At 44.3% G+C, this 24,019-nt stretch overlaps 1 protein-coding gene across 1 annotated transcript; it reads left to right on the top strand.

The window, feature by feature from the left end:
- The first annotated feature begins 1,753 nt into the window (after window positions 1-1,753).
- LOC118580071 lies at window positions 1,754-14,845 on the top strand. The gene is given in 4 exon segments (XM_036181881.1): window positions 1,754-1,760; window positions 9,682-9,989; window positions 10,359-11,037; window positions 11,040-14,845. Coding segments are annotated over 4 exon segments (4,800 nt in total).
- Window positions 14,846-24,019: the final 9,174 nt, after the last annotated feature.

Genomic DNA, 24,019 nt, shown 5'->3' with positions numbered 1-24,019 from the left:
AAATGCAGGAAACACAAACAAGGAACTTCCCTTAAGCTTTCAGGAGGGTGGAGACCGGCAGGGAATCAGCACAGGGAGGACATCAAGGTCAAGGTCAGCAAGCAAGGCAACAGCTACTCAAATTGGGGTGCCAGGACCCTACACCTCATGACTAGCAGAGTGTGGAGCCCTCAGAAATTCCCACCTCTTTGGCTGCTTCTCAAGTAAGAATGTTACCTTCATATGAGGCCAGCAAGAGAATTCACCAGGTGAAATCACTTGCTGCCAAGACTCACACCATGCCAGATCTCAGTTGGTGGAAGAAACCAATTTCTACAAGCTGTCCTCTGACCTCCAAAAGCACTGTGTGTTATATGCTTGTACACACACACACACACACACACACACACACACACACACACACACACAATAAACAAATGCAATTTTAAAAAAATTTAAAAAGAATTTTACTTACATCTGACAAAAAGATGACTTGATAAACAGAAATCTAAGGTCAAAATACTGAAGTGTCTGCACTATCCTGTTCCCAAGAAATAATCAATAAATAAATGTAAACAAAAGAAATTACTAAATAGATGTTCTTCAGAATCTTTTTAGTTTTCTTAGTCATGGGACTTTTTTGCAGACTTCTTTATTTTGTTTCTGACTTTTAAAAGGGTTGAGGGAAGCATCACTTAGTGTACCAAATAAGAAGGAAATTTTGGACTCAGTCATTCTGTCAATCACACATGTAAAAGGTGTAAAAAGAGAGACCTGAGTTACACTATCATCATCCCACTCCCCAAAGAAGCAAGAGCCAGATCATGTCCACAGAGTTTGATTATGCAGATATGTTTTCCTCATATACTCACAGTAGGAGAAGCATTCATTATTAGTGTAAGTGTTACAGCTCTGAAGGGAAACGTAACCTTGAAGTTGGGAGTCAAGCAATACCACAGAGTCACACCATACAACAAACCCCACACAAGAGATTTACTGGGAGAGACAAAGAGAGTAGTTGCCTCTGCTTGGATGAGAAGTACCAGGGAAGTGAGCAGGAGACAGACTTATATAGGGTTTCTTGGGGTTGGAGTATCCTAGGGTGGAGATTTCCAGGGTGGGGATTAGTAGGATTTCAAACTCAAGAGACTGGTGGATTTTTGTGCTCAAGAATTGGTGTGGTTTTGGTGGGTTTTAGCAGGTTTTCAAACAAAGAAATGGACTCAGACATTTTACTCTACATTTCTCTTCCTTTTTAAAAAATTAATAATAAACAATCAGTGGCTGGGAAATTAGGAAGCATTACCTTAGACCACTTTTTCCTGATTGGGGTCATCGAAGTCCTTGGAGTGACTTGATCTTCTATAATTGGCAGGTGCAAGCCTCTGACTTTGTAGCTGGGGGCTAGTAATCCTGTAATAGCAACTGATTAAAAGTCTGGTTAGAAATATTTGAATCTGTTATTGAAGAAATCTAGATAAGAAATTTATAAAGCAGGGTGAGTTTAGTGAGATTAATAAAAGGAAGAGAATGGAGGTTAAGAAGGCAGTATCCAATTCCATATTGGACTGTCAAAGATTCACTGGCCAAAGGCATTGAGCTGTTCCCTGTGTTTTTAAAGAACCTTCTAGAGTTGTTGAATCTTATCTTTTACTATACCTGACATAAAAGTAGCATTCCTCCCTGAAGAAGAGGCAAATACCACCCTTCTCTGTTAGTCAATCTAATCCTCACCAATTTTGTAACACTATGGTGGACATTGAGTCATTTGGCCATGGAGGGTAAGGATGGTCTGAGACATTGATTGGAGATCCTGGATACTGGGAGAAAAACTGATAATAGACAATTAGAGAAATAGTCAGTTTTTCCAGGCTTTTTCTTTTGGGCCACCAACCAGCTCCAAAATCATGACACAAAGATTTTTTATTAGTTATGAATACCTGGCCTAACTTAGGCACATCACATTTCTGGCTAGCTCTCTTTAATTTAAATTAACCTGTTTCTCTTCATTTTCATTTTGCCTTGGGGCTCTTTCCCTTTCTTTCTTTCTGTCTTACTTTCCTGCTATCTCTATGTCTGTCTGACTGGAGGCTACCTGACTTCTGGTCCTGGGCATCTCTTTCATTCTCTCCTCTCTTCTTCTCTCTTCTTCTCTTGAGCCGAGATTTCACCTCCTATTTATTCTCTCTGTCTGCCAGCCCTGCCTACCCCTCTCCTGCCTAGCTATTGTCCATTCTATTTTGTTAGATCAGTCAGGTGCCTTAGGCAGGCATGGTGAAACAGCAACACATCTTTTCATAATTAAACAAATGCAGCATAAACAAAAGTAACACATCTTTACATTGTTTAAAAAAAAGGCAGCAGAAACGAATATAACACACCTTTACACAGTTAAAGTAATATTCCACAGTATAAAAAAAGTAACACATCTTTACTTTAAACATTCCACAGCGATCAGTCCCACTGCTTAGTGGCAACATCAGTGGTCATTACTAGGGCCACAAGAAGGGGTAAGACCTAAACCACTTATTTATCATGCTGTGCCACTATAAGCCCTGTGATGGGAACCAGCATGGGTTCCTTGCCAAGTACTACTCCTAATTTTAGTAAAATGAATGCCAGGGTACAAGTCCCAGACCACATAGGGGGTAGGCATCAATACAGGATCTAGGTAGGCATTGTGAACAGGGTCAAGGAATTATTACAGTTTGAGGAATCCACAGAATAAACTGTGTCCCTGAGGAGTTAAACAGTCTGCAGTACCATAAAGAAAGAGATGGGAGAGATAAATGGGGGAGAGTGGTATTTAGCTCAGAGAAGTTAATAAGCAACAAGGTGAGAGAATCTAGTAGTCCAATGAGTGAAGCTGTGAATGGTGGTTGCAAGTTTGACCCAGGAGGATTCCACAAACAATATTCTCTACATTGGCCAGGCAGAGTGTTATTTAGTAATTGATAATCAGAGTTTGAGGTCAGAAACAAGAGATGAAATGACCATGAAGACAGAGTGGTGGGATTTATATCATCTAAGATAGGTGATGTTAGGGATGGAAGGACCTTTGGGGAGAGTGAACCACTTCTTCTACCTTGTCTATACCTAATGGTAGAGAGAATGGGTCATTTTACTTTGATCATGCCAGATGGACAGCTGTGATAGGTGCTATAGTAAAACTTACTCACGACTCTTATCTCCCACCTGAGGTGCCATCGGTTCTTAATTAGGATGCAAAAATCACCCACTCTGCATAAAAGGTACAACACCTTCCTGAATATGCATTATGTCCCCTACAGGATCAATAATGGCAACTTCCCTAACTCTCTGGCCAATATCAACAGTAATCTCAAGTTTGATCATGAAGAAAGCAAGCATAGGGGACAAGTGGATTAGAAATCAGTATATATTGTTTAGAGATTAGTATCTCCTTTTGGCAACCTGATGGTAAGCAATTTCCAGGTCCCACCATGTGGGCAGTCTGGACAAATTGCTGAGTATAAGTCTCTTGAATCTCAATTCTCCATACATTAACCCTGCCACTGATGGGAGTGTTAGGGTCTGAGAATCCAGAAATAATCCACACAAAACACCGAGTTTGAGCAAACCAAACTTGGAGGTGGCAGAGTTCAGGCTACAAACCGTACCCCACAGGCAGGGGCAGCATCCAGTTTTAAAGGGTAAAACTATGAAGAAACAGTACCCAAGTCCATTCCAATCATAATGTAATATGGGGAGACATAGTTGGGGACTTTACATGGTGATAAACTTTCAGCCTGTCAGGGAGTTCTGTGGTTTGGTGGTTTGGACCAGCTCTGGGCCAACCAATCAGAAGGGAGTGAGTGGAATGGTTGTGGTTTATACCTGTATGAAGGATTTGAGGGGCTGCAGTCTAGCCTCAGGTATTATGGGTAGCAGCTCAGGGAAGGATGGCAGACTGGAACAAAATGCTCTAAGATCTAAAACTCCTTCTCTTCTAGTTGGTCATCAAATCATTGATGTCAGAGGTCTAGGTCCTGCAGGGGTATCATATTGGGCCCAAAGTACTAGGAACTTAAGTGCATTGATCCTCCTTTGAATGAAGTGGAAGGTAAAGTTCAGTAGCCAGGGTGCATAATAACATGATTTCAATGAAAGGCCCCACCATTTCTATTATCAATTTGCATTAAAAGTAACCATTTTGTTCTTTATGTCAGGGAGTTTCCTTTTGATTAAGCCCTTCTCAGCATGGTATGTGGGCAGGGATGGTGTACTCTCTTCTGTAGCTGCTTCCAGCTGAATTGGGGTGTCAATTGTCAGAGTCCAGGAAAGCTGAAAAATGAGTCAAAGGCTGGGCAATGGGCCATTTATCAGAAGCATCTGGTTAGCTGATCCAAGTGAAGGGACAGGGAGCAATCACATCAGCTGGACTGGTCCACACCAGCTTTCAGCAAGTCTAGAGCTCAGCAGCTTGTAGCTTGCAGGCACAGCCTGGGTAGTGTGTCAGTCAGCCAAGGGGAAATATGCTGAGATATAGACTAGGGACAGAGGTTAAAATTCAGGAACTTAAAGAAAAATATTACATTCAGATTTTTTTCATTTGACCTGTGACAGGTGGATCCAAGCCTATGACTTTGATTCCTTGAATCTTACATGAATTTTAGTTTATCAAAGGAGATAAAAGTTGTAGATATATTAGCATTATAAATTCATGTTTTCCTGTCCCAAATAACTGACTTGGAAACTTAATATGAACTATAAATGCTCAGTCAATTGCTCCGGATTGTTACTAACTGGCTCTTACATTTAAATTAACCCATATTTCTTATCTATGTTTTACCATGCATCACATTGTCACCTCATTTTCTACACACCTTGCTTCCTCAGAGGCTGGCTGACATCTCCTCTGACTCTGTCCTTCTCCTTCTCCTTCTAGTTTGGTTGTTGTCCCCATATAATTCCTGCCTGGCTACCAGCCAATAAGCTTTTTATTAAACCATTCCAAGTGACAAATTTTCACACTGTACCAAAGGATTATTCCACAGAAAATTCACATTATAGAAAAAGCAGTTAACAAGTGTCTGTAAAACAGCTGGAACAGATTTACATCTGGAGTCACAGCAACGGCTATAGCTTTGAGTTTAAAAGTGTAAACTTTTTTTTTGACCCTCAGAATTTATTTAAGTTTTTACATCCTAAGACCTTTATATATCTTAGAACTTTTTTGGAACATCAGCACAGAGACTATGGACTTTAATCATTTACCAGAGACATAAGTAATCATTAGAGAACAGTCATTGTAAAGCATGTTCTCTTAGGAGAAAGTAACACCTGAAACTTGTTTATCCTCTAACAGGAAGCCTGTGAACAAGCAAACCTGTCTGTCCTTTTAAAACAAGAAACCTAGTAGCTTTAACTAATAATTACCTGACTAATGAGTTAACAAGGTGGCTGCAGCTTTGGGAGAATGAACTGTTAAACTGACAAAGCTGTCATTAGCCTAGTTATCAAACATTATCAGAGTCCTGAAAAAATGACCAACCAAAATGACAGGGACCTACTGGCTACCTAGATAGCCACCCCAGATTCCTCCATGGTCATTGAGCAGAGGTCTGAGGGCAGCATCAGTCTTTGGCTGTTAGGTCCAGAAGATCTGACAGATTTTCCTGTGGAGCAGGAACTTGAGGGGACTGACCTACCTTGTCTAGGCAAAGCAGGATAATCTATTTCTCCAGTATCCTGAATGTCCACAGTCTGGACAGGATCTTGGCATAGTTGAGGTGAAAAGAGTTTTGTTTTTGTTTTTGTTTTTCCTTTGGTCCAGTGGTCAGCCTTACCATATTTAAAGCAAGCTCTAGGTGGAGGTTCTTCTGTGCCCATCATTTTCTTTAGAGGAGATGGGGTGCTTCCAGGAGCCAGCACATCTCTCTGTCAGGAGAAGATTTTTTCACTAAATATTTTAAATGCCATATTCTCAGATCTCTGAGTCATCTGAGGACCATTATGTATTAAAGTGTAGTTCTAAACACCCTGAAAACATATATAAGAAGCTCATCTGAACATATCAAAGAATTCGATCCTTTATGAGGTGACTGTAGCTGGAGTTATTTCCAGTCCTGCCCAGGGCTGACAGCCACTCAGACTCAAATAAACACACAGACACTTATATTATTTAAACTGTTTGGCCCAATGGCTCAAGCTTCTTGCTATCTAGTTCTTATATCTTAAATTAACCCATTTCTATTAATCTATACCTTGCCACGTGGCTTGTGGCTCATTGGCATCTTCACATGTTGTCATGGCGGCAGCTGGTGGCCTCTCTGGACTCAGCCTTCCTCTTCCCAGAATTCTCCTCCTTGTCCTGCCTACACTATCCTTCCTGCCTGGCTACTGGCCAATCAGCATTTTATTTATCAATCATAGCAACACATATTTACAGCATACAGGACATCCCACAGCAGGTGACTAGCTATTAGTATCAAGATAAGTTTTGTTTTGTTGTTTTTTTGTTTTTTGTTTTTTGGTTTTTTTGGTTTTTCAAGACAGGGTTTCTCTGTGTAGTTTTGGTGTCTGTCCTGGATTTCACTCTGTCAACCAGGCTGGCCTTGAACTCAGAGAGATCTGCCTGTTTCTGCCTTCCGAGTGCTGGGATTAAAGGAATGTGCCACCACTGCCCTATTCAAGATAGACTTTTTAATTCATAAACTAGTCCATAAGGAGACTAGGAACTTTCCTGACCCTTATATATTATACCATTTTAGAACACAACAGTTCCCTGTAGGACTCAGTTTATGAAAATAGCTACAGCCTAACAATGCTAGCAAAAACAAGAGGATTAGACAGAAACCTTTAAACCAATGGTTTTCAACTTTTTGTGGTGCATTGTTATGAATTATGATTCAAACATCTTGTATGCAGGCAACCCTAGGATATTCCTGTAAAAATGTCTTTTTCCCCAAAAGGTCATGGCCCATAGGCGAAAAACTGCTGCATGTTTTTTTGCCAGACTGTTTAAGGTCACCATCTTACTGTATCATAAAATAGGAATATTCCAGTTTCTGTTGCTTAACAGTTGGGACCCTAATTTTAGTTGACCAGTGATTGACTGGGTGTTTGGGATTCCAGTGCTGTCTGGAGTCTTTCTCAGGGTGAGCCTTGAAACCATGTTTGGGTTGACATTTTTCAGTTAAGGAAAATAGAAGCAGAACTAATGAGGTTAAAAAAACAAGGTTAACATATTTGAATACTCGCTTAGAACTATCAACACTGATGAACTGGGTCTTTGTTTTAAGATTGCCTATGTAACTTTGATTATTAACCCTGTATTTAAGTTTTGACTTAACATTTTTATTGTGAATATTATAGATTTTAACCATATCCAGTAAACTTATATTTTGTTCTTCCTGCCCACCAATTTTTGACCCTGGACATAGACATAGAGACTTTAAAAGCAAGTCTGTATCTGAAAAATAGTGAGCAAACACCCAGTTCCAGAGCCAACTCCACAATAAAAAAGAACAGCATAAAACAATTTTAACATTATTCATATCAAATTGGCATTTGAATCCCTATTACATCAGATCCAATGACCAGAGCATCCAGAGATAAATTCTGAGCCCTGGTAGCTGGCTGCAACAGTAACAGCTAAGCTGCAGCCAAGACACACAGAACACAGTAATCACATACATTCTAGGACCAGTCAAAAACAAACATTCAGTGCCACATCCATGCATTCAAAACAGACAGACAATACTATTATTTCTTGTAGCTGTAATTTCAGAGAGGGAGGCAGTTCCCATGGTGTTGTAGCAATATGGGGGGTGAGGAGAGGGAAGGATGTTGGCTTGTCCTGAACCACAGCAGCTTTTGGGTCAATGGAAAGTGAAGTAGGATGGGGAACCCAAAAGCTCTGGTGGGGAGGGAGCCCGGCAGCCTCTGTGTTTGCCTTTTCTTGTGGAGGTACATAAGAAAGGGTGAAGGGCTCTTCTTCTGAGGGAGGCAAGATAGATATTCCCTATTCATTGGCCCCACTGGTGAGACTGGAGCCATTTTGGGGGGAAGTTCAAAGAGGAGCATACAGGCCACAATAAAAGGCATTTGGTCAGGGTGGCCTGGACAGCCAAAGACTTTGGTATGGACTACAAGAGAAACAGCCAAGTTGAAAATGCCCCCATGGAGCCAGTCAATTGTGAATATTGGCCACTTGAGCTGACAGAATGAAGAACTTTCTAGGGAAGACAGAATCTCCTGATCCCTAAGCCTTCTTAAAGTCTTTGAAGTGATGTAAAACAGGGTCTAGGGGAGAATTGGGACCCAAAGATAGAGTTTGTCCCATGATCTGGAAATAATGAAGGTGAACAATAGCGGCTGGTCCTCAGAACACAGATGCCCAGACACTCTTGGCTGGGAGGGGCTAGGGGTCAGCTGACTCAGCCCCAGGGACCAGATGACTTAGACACTCCCCAGTAGTAGTCTGGAGGCCCAGCCCAGTTGTCTCTTTGACTGAGTCCCCCAGAGAAGGTCGAGACTTCTCTCATCTCCCTCTGATCCCAGGAGCAATACTGTGTCCAGTTTCTCCTCTTTTGGGTCCCAGAAAAAAAAAGCCACCATACCCAAACATCTCTAGTGTTTACATCTGGCGATTGCCACAAGGGCTAGGAGCAGACAGCCTAAGCAGAGACTCAAACCTGTGGACCTTCAGATTCTGCCCAGATAAGGCCCCAAATGTTAGGGTCCAAGAATCTGGTAGAAGACTAGGTTGGAGCAAACCAAATTTATTTAGAAAAACTTATCACAGAGGCAGCCAGGTTCAGGCTCCAAGCCATGTTTCCAAGGTAGGGGCAGCAGCTAATTTTAAAGGGGAAAACCACAGAAAGACATCTTCCAAGTCCCATCCAATTATAATGTAACATGGGGAGAAGCAGTTGGGGACATTCCATAGTGACACACTGAAAGGCCATTGTAAGGGAAACAAGGGCCCCCCCACTAGCTCTGCTAATTGTAGATTCAGTGGAAAATACTGAATTATGCCCCCACGCCCCATACCAGAAAAGTTAGCCCATCATGCTAACAGGATGCTTGCAGGATGACCGCCTGCGGTTGTGTTTGCAAGATAAATTGCTTGAGAAGAATGCTTGCCAAATAACCCCTTGCTAGATAAGCTTGGAATTCGTTTACCTACCCAGACTCTGAGAAAGACCATGGAGACATCTGGCGTCCAGATGTCTGCACTCTGGGTGACCCCACTCCCCTGCCCTGGTAGAACTGCCTCATAAAAGGCCTGCGAGCCTTAAACTCAGGGTCACCAGCTACTCCTCGCGCTGGTGTCCCACGAGCTCGTGTTAATAAAGCTTCTTTTGTGACCCGATATCGGAGTAAAGCTCTCTGTTTTGGACGCTGACCCTAACATTTGGAGGTCCCACCGAGATTGGTAAGGATGGTGGTGAGTCGGCGGGGAAGCAGCTGTTTAAGCGGCCCATGAGGACCCTTGGACGGTGGGGGACAGACGTGTCCTGAACCCACAGGCTGCAGATCTGGAGGACGCTCTGGAGTGTGGGGACCCTGAGACAGGGGCCCCATCTGATTGCCTTTTGTCTAGGAGATTTTTCAGATGGCCCGGGCCAATAGACAATCTTTTGGCTTCATTTTCCCTACCATTTTGCTGGCTTGTCTTGTTTGTGTGTTGTGTCTCGATTTTTGTGTCCTTCTGTGTCTGTTTCTACTTGTTTGGAGTGGGACAGTCTGCCGCCAAGTCTGCCTCCACCCATTTGTCCCTAACCCTCTCTCATTGGTCGGCAGTGACGGACCGAGCGTTGAACCCGGTGGTTTGGGTGAGGAAGGGAAAGTGGCAGACTTTCTGTTCGTCTGAATGGCCCACCTTGGGAGTTGGGTGGCCAGTAGATGGTACTTTTGATCTTAATATAATTAGGGCAGTCAAACAAAAGATTTTCATTCCAGGTTTGCACGGACACACGGACCAGCAGGCCTACATTTGGGTATGGGAGGATCTGGTGACTGACCTTCCTAAGTGGGTCCGACCCTTCCTGACTGCTCCTATAGCACCTTCACTCACTTCTGCTCCGATTCTCGTGACAAAACCTTCCCAATCGACTCCATTACCGACTCCATCCCCTCCTCAACCCCCCTTTCCTGAATCCCAGAATGACCTCATTTCATTTGCCTTAGACTGCCCACCACCGCCACGACCACCTCCCTATCGGCCCGAACCACGACCTCTGGCAGAGACTGGGCCCGAGTCTGTCTTGGTCTCTCTGTCGGGTCCAGCACAGGGAACCCGCCAGAGGAGAGCAAGGCCCACGGATGAGGCACCCCCGGCTATCACACTGCCTTTGCGCCCCATTGGGGGAACGGTCGATGATGGGGCCGGGGGTGACATGCCCGCTCTCCAATACTGGCCCTTTTCCTCCTCTGACTTATATAACTGGAAAAATAATAACCCTCCATTTTCTGAGGACCCCTCCAGATTAACAGGTCTCTTAGATTCCATCATGTATTCCCACCAACCTACTTGGGATGATTGCCAGCAGCTCCTGGGGATCCTCTTCACTACGGAAGAGAGAGAGCGCATTCTCCTGGAAGCCAGGAAACTAGTCCCTGGGCCAGATGGGTGACCGACTCAACTCCCCACCCTGATTGATGAGCGCTTCCCACTAAGATGACCAATCTGGGACCCAAATACCCCGGAAGGTAGGGAGCATCTGTCCCTCTATCGCCAGACTCTAATGGCGGGTCTCTGTGCGGCGGCCAGAAGGCCCACTAATTTGGCTAAGGTAGGTGAGGTTCTCCAAGGGCCTGACGAAACCCTCTCTGCCTTCCTTGAAAGGCTCATGGAAGCATACAGGAGGTATACGCCTTTTGATCCACAGTCTGAAGAACAAAAGGGGGCGGTAGCGATGGCCTTTATAGGACAGTCAGCTGCAGACATAAGACGCAAGTTACAGAGATTAGATGGTTTGCAGGGACTGAGTTTGAGAGATTTAGTCAAGGAAGCAGAAAAGGTTTATTATAAAAGAGAAACTGCAGAGGAAAAAGAAGCTAGGTTAAAAAAAGAGAGAAGAGAGAAAAAAGACAAAGAGAGAAGCGGCAAAATCGAAATTTATCACGGATCCTGGCAGTGGCAGTGAAGGACAACTCAGGACCTCAAGGCAGAGGAGGTCGCCCGCCTTTAAAGCCTAACCAATGTGCATACTGCAAGGAAGAGGGTCATTGGGCCCGAGAGTGCCCCAAAAAACAGAGAGGATGAGGCCGGTCAGTCTTGGCCCTTGAGGACTGAGGAAGTCAGGGTTCGGAACCCCTCCCCGAGCTCCGGGTAACCTTTGAAGTGGAGGGGACCCCAGTCGACTTTGAAGTAGATATGGGAGCAGTCTATTCAGCAATACAACAACCACTTGGGCCACTATCTTCCCGCAAGTCTCTAGTCCAAGGGGCCAACGGGAGTAGAGAGAGACCCTGGACCACTCAGAGAACAGTCAACTTGGGGAAAGGTACTGTGCAACATTCTTTTCTGGTCCTCCCTTACTGTCCAGCACCTCTCCTGGGGAGGGATCTCCTGACAAAATTAGGAGCCCAAATAACTTTCACTACCCAAGGACCTGAATTAAAGTTTGCCTATCCCATGGTCAGGGACCTCTGCCTCCTCACTCTAGAACTCCCAGCAACAGAGGAATATCGGCTGTATGGGACCTCCATCCCTGCAGCCCAACTGACCATGGTCCCCACAGGATTGGAAAATGAAGAATGGATCCACAGGTTCCCGGAGGGTTGGGCAGAGACGGGAGGATCTGGACTGGCAGTAGAACAGCCACCCATTGTGGTCACCTTAAAACCCACAGCAGTTCCGGCTCGGGTAAGACAATACCCCCTCAGCCGAGAGGCCAGAGAGGGCATTAAACCCCACATAGAACGATTCCTAGAACTTGGCATACTAAGACCATGCCAATCGGATTGGAATACTCCGCTCCTGCCGGTAAGGAAACCGGGAACTAATGATTATAGACCTGTCCAAGACCTACAGGAAGTAAACACTCGAGTAATGGACATACACCCCACAGTGCCCAACCCCTACAACCTTCTAAGTACGCTGCCCCCAGAATGAAATTGGTACACAGTTTTAGACCTGAAGGATGCTTTGTTCTGCCTGCCCCTTCACCCGGACTCTCAGAAACTTTTTGCCTTTGAATGGTCAGACCCCAAGAAAGGGAGAACAGGGCAGTTAACTTGGACCAGGCTCCCACAGGGATTCAAGAACTCTCCAACCATCTTCGATGAGGCCTTGCATCGGGACCTCCGAGAGTTCCGAGAGACAACCCCCAAGGTCACTCTCCTCCAATACGTTGATGACCTCCTACTGGCAACTGACAACCAAGATGCCTGTAGGCGGGGGACAGAGAAACTGCTGGGTACCTTGACAAAATTGGGATATAGAGCATCCGCCAAGAAGGCACAAATTTGCCAGAACCGAGTCACCTTTCTCGGCTACTCTCTTGAAGGAGGGAAAAGATGGCTGACAGACGCCCAAAAGAAAACAGTGGCCAACATCCCTGCCCCATCGGATCGCCGTCAACTGTGGGAGTTCCTAGGTGCGGCAGGGTTCTGTCGCCTATGGATCCCAGGATTCGCTGCCATAACTGAGCCGTTCTCCCCCTTACTGAAGGAAAAGAACTCCTTTGTCTGGCAATAGGAACACCAGACAGCATTCAAGACACTGAAGAAGGCACTCCTGTCAGCATCTGCCCTCGCCCTTCCTGATGTGAGTAAGCCCTTCACCCTGTACCTCCATGAGAAAAAGGGGGTGGCGGTTGGTGTACTAGCACAAGCTCTCGGACCCTGGAAAAGGCCAGTCGCCTACTTATCCAAACGACTCAACCCAGTGGCTAGAGGATGGCCTACTTGCCTTTGGGCAATGGCAGCAGCGGCTACTCTGGTTAGAGACGTGGACAAATTGACTCTGGGGCAGCACCTGACCATCATTGCTCCCCATGCGCTGGAGAGCACTGTTCGCCAGCCGTCCGAACAATGGCTGAGCAATGCCCAGGCCACCTATTACCAGACAATGCTACTAGACCGAGACCGCATCACATTTGGGCCCCCATCCCTTTTGAATCTGGCCACTCTCCTCCCAATCTCCCCGGAGGAGGGTGAGAATAAATTAGTCCATAACTGTGAGGCCATCCTAGCCGAAGAGACCGGGGTCCGAAAGGACCTAACAGATCAGCCTCTAGCCCATTCTGATCTGATATGGTATACGGATGGCAGCAGCTTCCTGAGTGAGGGGCAGAGGAAAGCAGGAGCAGCCGTAGTGGACAAAAATCGGGTAATTTGGTCTAGTAGCCTCCCGGAAGGAACTTCAGCCCAGAAAGCAGAATTGATCGCGCTCACGCGAGCTCTCACCATGGCTGCAGGGAAACGGGCCACAATCTATACTGACAGCCAGTATGCCTTCGCAACAGTGCATGTGCATGGGGCAATATATCGGGAGAGAGGGCTACTAACATTGGCCAGAAAAGAAATCAAAAATAAAAGAGAAATTGAGGCCCTATTGGAGGCTGTAATGTTGCCCTGAGAGCTGGCCATCGTACATTGCCCTGGGCATCAAAAAGGGGACTCCCCAGTGGCAGTGGGAAACAGGAAGGCCGATCAAGAGGCAAAGGAGGCTGCCCTCTGGGATCTAAGGAGCCTAGCCATTCATGCCTCGACTCTGGAGGATCCAGCTCCTGAAGAGGCTCCACCCCTGGAACTTCTGAAAGACATTCTGGAAAGGATCCACAAATTAACCCATCTGGGCAGCAGAAAATTGATCCAGCTGACTACAGAAGATAAGACTCTCTCCCCATCTGAGAAGAAACAAATGGCAGAGAAGGTGGTAGCTGCTTGCCGGGCCTGCCAGCAGGTAAATGCATATCCTGGGAAACTGGCCCCCAGAAAAAGACTACGAGGAATCCGCCCTGGCCAGCATTGGGAAGTAGACTTCACCGAGGTAAAGCCAGCTAAGTATGGCCTAAAGTACCTGCTAGTGTTTGTAGATACCTTTACAGGATGGGTAGAAGCCTACCCCACCAAAAAGGAGACTGCAGCAATAGTCGCTAAGAAAATCCTGGAAGAAATCTTCCCAAGATTTGGACTGCCTCAGGTAATTGGGTCAGATAATGGCCCAGTGTTCGTGGCCCAGGTAAGTCAGGGACTGGCAAAAATACTGGGGATTGATTGGAAGCTGCATTGTGCATACAGACCCCAGAGCTCAGGACATGTAGAAAGAATGAACAGGACCATTAAGGAGACCTTAACCAAATTGACCATGGAGACTGGCTCTAGAGATTGGACGATGCTCCTACCGTATGCCCTCTTTAGAGCTAGAAATACCCCTTCCTTCATGGGTCTTACCCCCTTTGAACTGCTCTTTGGGTGTGCACCCCCAGTTAAGAACCTAACCATCCAGCAAGGAGAAATCATGCCTTCCCCTCTGTCTGACAGGCTGCAAGCTTTAGCATCTGTCCAGCATACACTGAGGAAGCAGCTGTCCGCGGCGTACCAACCCGGCGGGGATAGCGCTGCCCATCAGTTCCACGTTGGGGACTTTGTATACATCCACAGACACCAGCATCAGACTTTGGAACCCCGGTGGAAGGGACCATACCAAGTCCTGCTGACCATCCTGACGGCAGTCAAGGTGGACGGGATTGCTGCCTGGATTCATGGCTCCCATTTCAAACCTGCCCCTGACCTGGATGCTGATTTGGACTGGACTGTGGAGCAGACTGAGCATCCCCTCCAACTCTGCATTAGGCGCAGAAGCCGGCCAGACAAACCCCCACCGGCCACAACCACAAACTTGGCAAGTGATATCTGGGATGGGGGATATGGTGTGGATAGTGTCTAGCTTGGACTACCCGCTGGGAACCTGGTAGCCTACACTCCAGCCAGATATCTGTCAGTTAGCAGCTGGACTAGACACCTGGGACTTGCAGGGGAAGGAACCCGGTAGCGAACTCCCCATAACAAGTGAAGGAAAAATAAATGATGGAAGGCCTCAGGGATGTGCCACCCCCCAGAGGAGATGCCTCCTCAATTATTTGTCATTCTATGTATGCCCCAAAGATGGTAGAAAAAGAGGGGAGATTCATAGGTGCGGGGGACCAGAATCCCTATACTGTAAGGCTTGGGGATGCGAAACCACTGGAACCACATATTGGAAACCTAGCTCTATATGGGATTGGATCCGAGTAGGGCGAAATATCACTTATCCTGAACTGGCCAGGGGCCCTTATCTGGTTCATCATCCTTGCCACCCAGATGACCTTGCACCTAAGGGTAAGCACGTCACAGGATGCCAGAACACCTCCCTGTGTAATGTACTAAACATAACCTTCACTACTGAAGGAAAAAAATCCACATCTCTAGCTGAATGGTACAAAGGTCGGATTTGGGGTTTGAGATTCTATGCTCCCGGACATGATTTTGGGCTTCTCTTTAAGATAAGGCTAAACAAGGATAATACACTAGTACGCCCGGCTATTGGCCCAAACTCGGTCCTTCCGGACCAAAAGAGGCCCACGCTTAAAAACTATCAGCCTGAGATTCGCCCCACACCCTTGAAAAGCATTTCAGGCCCTCCAACAACTCCCCCAGGCCTAGGGACAGGAGAAAGACTTATAAACTTAATCAAAGGAGGATATCAGGCTTTGAATTCAACCTATCCCAATCTCACTGAGTCCTGCTGGATCTGCCTTCAGCTCAGCCCTCCTTATTATGAGGGGATGGCTATGAATGCAAGTTTCACTTACAACACCTCGGCTAGCTGTGATTGGCGGATCAAGCATATGTTAACTTTACCCGAAGTAACAGTCCTGGGAACCTGTCTAGGACATACCCCTACCTCAGGGAGACCCCTCTGTGCCTGCACAGAGAACATAACAACCACAAATGGGTCCCTCTTCCTTGTCCCACCCCTCGGCCTATATTGGGCATGCAGTACAGGACTTACCCCGTGTGTCTCAGTTGCAAGTTTCAACCAGTCTAGAGACTTCTGTGTCCTTGTCCGAATCTACCCGAGGCTAGTCTATTACCCAGCTGAAGAGTTCAAGGAGCATTTTGCGGGCAGGACTAGGTTCCCCAGAGAACCTGTCAGTGCCACCCTAGCCGTGTTGCTAGGAGCAGAAGTGCTAGCCAGGGTAGGAACCGGAGCAGCAGCATTAATTGAAGGCCCTAGGCAGTTGGGGATCCTAGAAGCGGCAGTCCAACAAGACCTGAGAGCAATCGAGAACTCCGTTACTGCCCTAGAAAAGTCTTTAACTTCGCTATCGGAAGTGGTCCTGCAAAATAGACGAGGACTGGACTTACTGTTCTTAAAGGAAGGTGGTCTGTGCGCTGCCCTGAAGGAAAACTGTTGCTTCTACACAGATCATACAGGTGTAGTAAGGGAATCGACGACCAAACTTAGAGAAAGATTAGATGCCAGAAAAAAGAACTTACAAGGCTCTCAAATTTGGCTTGAGAGATGGTATAATCAATCCCCATGGCTAACTACATTATTGTCAGCCCTCACAGGACCACTTATTGTATTAATTCTTATCCTCATGATTGGACCATGTATCCTCAATCGAATCTCGGCTTTTGTACAATCCCAGGTAAATGGGGTTAAGATGATGGTCCTGAGACAACGATACCAGCCGGTATCTGGCAGTGACCTTTAGGATTTGGCAGTGACCTTTAGGATTAAAGGTCGGCACAAGAGAAAGGGGGGAATGAAAGGCCATTGTAAGGGAAACAAGGCCCTCCCCCACTAGTTCTGCTAATTGTAGATTCAGTGGAAAATACTGCACTCTGCCCCCATCCCCCATACCAGAAAAGTTAGCCCATCATGCTGTGCTAACAGGATGCTTGCAGGATGACTGCCTGCGGTTGTGTTTGCAAGATAAATTGCTTGAGAAGAATGCTTGCCAAATAACCCCTTGCTAGATAAGCTTGGAATTCGTTTACCTACCCAGACTCTGAGAAAGACCGTGGAGACATCTGGCGTCCAGATGTCTGCACTCTGGGTGACCCCACTCCCCTGCCCTGGTAGAACTGCCTCATAAAAGGCCTGCGAGCCTTAAACTCAGGGTCACCAGCTACTCCTCGCACTGGTGTCCCACGAGCTCGTGTTAATAAAGCTTCTTTTGTGACCCAATATCAGAGTGAAGCTCTCTGTTTTGGACGCTGACCCTAACAACACTTCCGGTCTGTCAGGGAGTTCTGTTGTTTGGTAGGTTGGACCAGCTCTGAGCCAGCCAATCAGAAGGGGGTAGAATGTTTATAGTTTACACCTGTGTGAGAGGTTTCTGGGGCTACAGCTCAGGGCAGAAGGGCAGAATGGGATGAAATGGAGGTTCTGCTGATAATTAGGGTCCAACAAGAGTAAGCAGGAGGAGACAGAAAGAAAGGTAGGGCATGACCCAATAGGGTCAGGCTCAGGTCTCACCAGATGTGTGTGAGACTTCATTCTTTGAAACTGGAGGCAAGCTGGTCTACCTTGGTATCTTCTGAAATTTGAGGGAGTGAGGTCTTGTTGGAGTTGAAATGTAAAAAAAAAAAAAAAAAAAGAAAAGAAAAGAAAAAAAGATTATCTTGAGACAGTGGTGTAAAGGGTTTGAGATGAGAAAGACAAATCCAGTGGGGGAAAACATCAAGCTTAGTGGTGATTAGTAGTAAGGATGACCCTGCAGGGGCCTGTCCATTAGAAGAAAGAGGAGGGGGGCTGTGACTAGGGAGGAGGACCAAGGCCCTGATGTTGATTGAGGAGGAAAGGGGGTCTAGGATGGGGCTGAAGTTCCAAAGAAGAGAGTGAAGATAGCATACCAAAGGGTAAGAAGGTGATCATGGTGTGGTGACAGCTGAGACATGAGACCAGGAGGCAGAACTGGCCATCAATACATGAATTCAAAAAGGGGGTAATGAGGAAAGGTTTCCTTGCATGGATTCTTGCTACAGACAGTAGTAATATGAAATAGGAATTCTGCTGACTACAGCAAAGCTATTACCTGGAAGCATCAAGAATTTTTCCAGAGGAAGCCAAGGCTCAATGAGTATTGATGTTATTTGGCTTTTTATATCAGCTGTTTTCTGCTATGAATTTCATGTACATTATCATAGCTTCTCCAATTGATTCTTTTTCCTAAGAACTTCTAAACAGTGTGGATTGATCATTCTTTGGGCATAGTTTTTCCATATACAGTTAAGGTATTTAGATAACAGTCACACAGGCAAGGTTTCCTTCTTCTAGGCTTTTTGTTTCTTCTTTTTTTGCATTAGAATCAGATGGCTGCCTTCTGCAATTGTCTCCTTTAGCAAGCATCCAAGGCCAGGGCTAGCTCTGGACAAAAGCATCCAAGGACAAATGGCATTACAAGGACATCCAAGGACAGAATAAGCATTATAGACCACCTGCTAGTCTCCTGAATTAAGGTAAACATCCACACAGAGATACCCCTAGGCCAGGTAAACATTAGGTACATAGCTTTGTTTCTTGTGCAAAGCAAACTAAGCTCAGACCACCCACCCCCTTTCTCTCACAGCCCAAGCAGCAAATATAGGCTTCCACTAGAACAATTTGCTCAGAACAAAGGGCCTTTTCATTCCAGGTGTATCAAGCTGTGATGCAGGCTGCCTAGCCACTCATCCCCAACCCTGCCAGAAAATGGTGACATAGGAAAAAAAGTTAGTTTTATTTTCGTGGCTCTTAACACTTTACCTAACCATTTCTAAGATTATAGTTTGAGCACATTCATGACTTGATGACTTGTAACTCTGACTGTCTCACCTAACCACTTCTAAGAATATAACTTGAGCACATAAATCCCCTTTCTGATATAACTGATTCCAGCCTTTAATTGACCCCACCTCCTTTATTCACTTCTCTTTTTGGTTGCAGATGAAGCTGACTATCGCTGCTCTTGTGGGAACCTTGAAAGTTTTGCATTGTATTGTAAAATAATTATTGCTTGTAAGTATATGAAGACTGGTTCCCTCACAGAACTGGCAAATTAGGTCTTGGAAAAATAAAGTGAATGGACTGAGAGCTTGGTGTACTTAGAGCCATTCCCTCAGATTATTTCTTGCTGCTGGAAGCATCTCTTCTGGAACCCTGTGAGACGACTATTAGAGGCTGGACCCTAATAGTCTTTAATAGGTTCTTAGTGGTAAAAGAGCCAAAGACAGAAATTTTGTCCAATCAGTATGAAGCTCTTGTGGGAGTTTGATAATAATATTTTTGAGAGAATGACTGGTTCATTTGTCCTTGCCTGAGGAATGAAGATGATAGGGGACATAGAAATGTCACAGGATATTAAGAGTTTACATAAAGTTTGAGAGATTTGAGAAGTAAATCCAGGGCCATTATCTGATTGAAGGGAAACTGGAACTCTGAAGCAGGGGATTTTTTTTCCTAAAAAGGAGACCAGAGACTGTCTGTGATCTTTTGTTGGTGGTGGGGAAAGCTTCTACTTATCCTAAGAATGTGTCCTCCAAGTTTAAAAGGTATCTGAAAAGTGTCTAACTGTGGGTATGTGGGTGAAGTTGAGCTGCCAATCTGACCCAGAGAGGGATCCCTTGGCTTTATGAGTGGGAAAGGGCATGGGGCTCCAATGCCAGGAGATGGTATTAGAAGTTTGACACATTTTACAAGAAGTAATGATTGGTTTTAGAAAAGATAGATCCTCAGGAATGGGGTGGAAATAGGTTTTAATGAAGTGAGACAAAGCTTGGCTACTAGGGTGAAAGAGCTAGTGCAGAGTGTTTGGGGATGATGTGGGCTGTAAAGTTTGGATGTCCTTTGACATGTGTGAGTGATCAAGGCCTCCCCAGAGCAGCAGGTCTAGCTGCCTCATCCACTCAGTTATATCCCTTGGAGACAATGGAATTGTCTGCTTGTTGTAATTTGCAGTGAATAATTCCTATGGCTGTGGGAAGATGAAAGTCCTCTGTCAGGGCCATAATATGGTCTGAGTTGGTTATGGACCCTGCTTTTGTTATTAGTAGCCCACACTCCTTGCAAACAGCTGCATGTGACAATAGAGTATGAAAAGCACACTTGGAGTGTGTCTAAATTTAGGGACTGTCCCATTGCTAGTTGAAAGGAACAAGTAAGATCTATTAATCCAGGCTGGAAGGGTTTATGTCTCAACCACCATAGGGTCAGAGACAATGGCACATCTCAGACTCCTTAATGTAGAAAAGAGCTACTTACTGTCTATGTACCAAGTGTTGCTAGCCTGAGGTAGTCCTCCCTAGTGTTTATGCAGGGAATGAGGTAGTACTCTTATAGGGTCTCAATGCAAGAGTGAAGTGGGGAGTATCCTAGGATTGGTCAGGGGAGGAAATTTAAAATGTTAAGAGATGGGCATGGCTGGAAGGAAGGTAAGTGTTGTGTCCTCTATCAATGCTACCCAAAGAAAGAGAATTCATTGTTGCAAAATATGTGATTACACTATGTAAAGATATGTTACTATGATTGGTTTAATAAAAAGCTAAGTGGCCAACAGTTAGGCAGAAGGTATAGGCGGCATTTCTGGACAGAGAAAGCTCTGGGAAGAAAGGGAGTGTCACAGCCAGACAAAGAGGGAGCAGGGCATGCAGAAGAAGAGGTAAAAGCCACGAGCCACGTGGCAGTACATGGAGTAATAGAAATGTGTTAATTTAAGTTACAAGAGCTAGTTACAAACAAATCTAACCTAAGGCTGGGCGTTCATACTTAATAAGAAATCTCTGTGTCATTTTTTGGGAGCTGGCTGGGGGACAGAGAAAGATTCATTACATGTGCGGTCCAGCGTCCAGCCATGTACATGGGCCTGAGAAAGCTGAATGGAGTGCGGAACATGGAGTCAGATGTGGCTTCCTGGTTCAGCTTCCCAGTGAGAAAGGTCTCTTGGTTGGCTTGGTGTACAGAGATGTGACCACCAGCTGCTGCCTGTGGGATGGGGCCAGTCACCAACACCATGTGCTAAGCTGAGCCAGGTACAGACACAGAAAACCTCTAAAAAGGTACAGTGTGTTTTAAAAGATGCTTAGATGTTGAAGAAAAAAAGAAAATGGGTATAGACAGTGACAGAAAATAATAGTTAAAAATAATAAAGTTTTTACAGAGCCAAGTAAAAATTATATATAATAAGCCACTTAAAGATGGGAAATACACAGGACATCTGTATGTTGTTTTATTGACTTTGAATTTTTTCAAATGGTGATGAGTGAACGGCAGCTGACTTGGATTATGGAAAGGATTGCTGACTTAAACCAGCCTATATACATTAGGGATGTCTTAGCTTCAGAATGGAAGTTGAAAATGTGTTGCACTGGGGGAGAGGTTGTGGTTTTGTTTCTACAGGAAACAAAAAGCTATGGCTTCTGTCAAAATTAATAAAGGTCAGATTTGACTGAGGATACCTCCTGAAGATCATGGCTATGGACATGATCAAAAAAGCCAAGAAAGACTATAAGAAAAGTGATGTGTAAGCTGATCCCTTGACATGGGAACACCTCTGAGACTGGATAAGATATGATAAATCTTGTTGCGTATAGAGGTCTCAAGACTTATTATTATATGCCATCATTTCATATGGCATGGATAGAGATTTATATTACAGTTTGCTTATACAGTATAAACAAACTTATAAAGTTAACAGATGCCTTTTATGTGCTCAAACATAAAACAAAAAATCATCTTTACCTGACTTGTGCACACTGCTCATTTCATACTTGTGTTAATGCAGATAAGTATGTTACCTTTAAAAGTTTATGTGTTTAAAAAACAAAACAAAACAAAAGACCAGATGCCAATAAAGACAAGTAGTCCAGGTGACCCAGCCTCTCAGAATGTCTCTGTTGCAGTTTCCTCAAAATTCTGCATCCAGAATAGCTTCAAGATTTCTGCCTGAGATAGTCTAGCCTCACAGACTTCTCCAGCCAAGACTTCAGACAAGCCCTGCACTTTCCCATCACACAGAGACTGGACAATAAATGATACAGCCAGCTCTCCCAGGACTTGACCATTATCCCAATTTTCTAAAGGTCCCTTAAAGATGCCACTGCCCCCAAACAACAGGAATCAGTCTAGAGAACATGACACCCATATTTCCAAGAGGTGGGGTGGGTAGTTTTGGGTCATTTGGTGGATTATGAATGTTTCTCATCATTTGGGGGATTGGTTACAAGTTGTTATTGGTAATGGTCAGGGAAAAAAAGCTAAAAAAAGGAGATTAGATTTGAGGATCCCTTTCTGAATAGAAAAGGGGGATATAGGAATGATAGGATGAAAGGGTAGATTACTGAATCTACTTTTAAACTAAAAAAAGCAACTACTAGTCTCAAATATTTTACATTTGTATGGATTTTTGTATATTGGCACAAATTTAAGGTTATTTTGGTTATACTATATATGTTTCTATTCTTGTTTAAGGTCATGTACCTATGAAGCTCAAAATGTTATTGAAGTTCCAGTCTGTAAAAGCTATTATTATAAACCATTTAGGACAATTAAGAAACACAGGTTAGTAGTTAGTCATCTATAATGAACTTGTCGTCATGATAGGTATGTCTTCAAGGCCATATGGAAACATATTTTACATAGACAGATGCTCTTCAAACACTTCAATGACTTACAGAATATGACATTTTAAATGTTTTAATAATGTAAGTCTTTTCATGACAGTAAGACACATCTGCTCCTGGCAGCAACAATTTATTGTTTTTTAAAAAAAGAGATAATGGGTATCAAAGAACCTCCATATGGAATTTACTTTCATTTGTGGCAAAGTTAGATATTTGGGCAAGAAACTGCTCTTGCTTTGACTGGTGAGAGTATGCTGTCCAAACTGGACAAGCAGGACACAAAAAAGAGTGACTGTTAAACTCTGCCAGGATAAGGCAGAATAGTCCTTCAAAATTCCTGCTTCACAAAAATCCAAACCAAACCAAACCAAATAAAAAACCACAAAAACAACAACAACAAAAACTTGTCAGATATTCTAGGCCTATAGGCTGAATATGGGTGCCCCAGCTTTGCAGAGTGGGTGCCTGTCCCTGGATGTTTCCACCTGCAGCTGGATGTTTCTGTCCTTTCTCTAGTTTTGGAAGTTGTTTGCTGTATACTTCCTGTTTACTCAAGTAATATTTTATTCTTCTTGGGTCTCTAATGGAGTTGAAGAGGAGATAGTTATAGTTACAGTTTTCTTTGCTACAAAATTTAAAAAAGAAACTCACAAAAAAGAAATTCATAAAATATATAAGATGGAGAGACATAAAAGATTAAATCCTTTATCTAAAAAAATGTTTTGAGGTCTAAAAAAGTATTTTTAGGATGGTAATCCAAGTTACGATAGAAGATGGTGTAAGTATAAAACTTTGAACTCATCAAGATAAGACAGATAATAGAGTAATTTCTCCAAATTTGCCAAATATAAATGGACTGGATATTGTAAATACAATTGTTATCTGATAATTATTCTTATTATACATAATTTTACTATGTTAGAGTTAAAATCTTTTCCTTTTTATTTTGACAAAAAGGGTGAATGTTGTGAGATATTTAATTACACTGTGTAATGATATGTTACAATGACTGGCTTAATAAAAAGCTAAATGGCCACAGCTAGGCAGGAGTTATAGGAAGGACTTCTGAATAGAGAGAGCTCTGGGGGAAAGAAAGGGGGAGTCACCAGCCAGACACAGAGGAAACAGGGAATGCAGGAGGAGAGGTGAAAGCCATGAGCCACACAGAAGCACATAGACTAGTAGAAATGGTTAATTTAAGTTATAAGAGCTAATTAGAAATAAGCCTAAACTAAGTCTGAGTTTTCATAATTAATAAGTCTCTGTGTCATTTGGGAGCTGGCTGGTGGGACAGAGAAAAACTTGTTACAAGTTATGAATGGGGTAGCATTTGGAGACCCTTGTATGCTAGAAGGCAGGACAGGTGGTAAGGAGAGATGACAATAATATGTGACTCAAAGGTCAACTTCTTTGATTTGCATATAAAAAGCTCAGCTGTGGCCAGAGCACACAGGCAAGATGCCCATCTTCAGAT

The sequence above is a fragment of the Onychomys torridus genome, chromosome 3 (assembly GCF_903995425.1).
Source record: "Onychomys torridus chromosome 3, mOncTor1.1, whole genome shotgun sequence".
Taxonomy (NCBI): domain Eukaryota; kingdom Metazoa; phylum Chordata; class Mammalia; order Rodentia; family Cricetidae; genus Onychomys; species Onychomys torridus.
The sequence above is the reverse complement of the archived record's forward strand: the minus strand, read 5'-3'. Positions and strand labels throughout refer to the sequence as shown.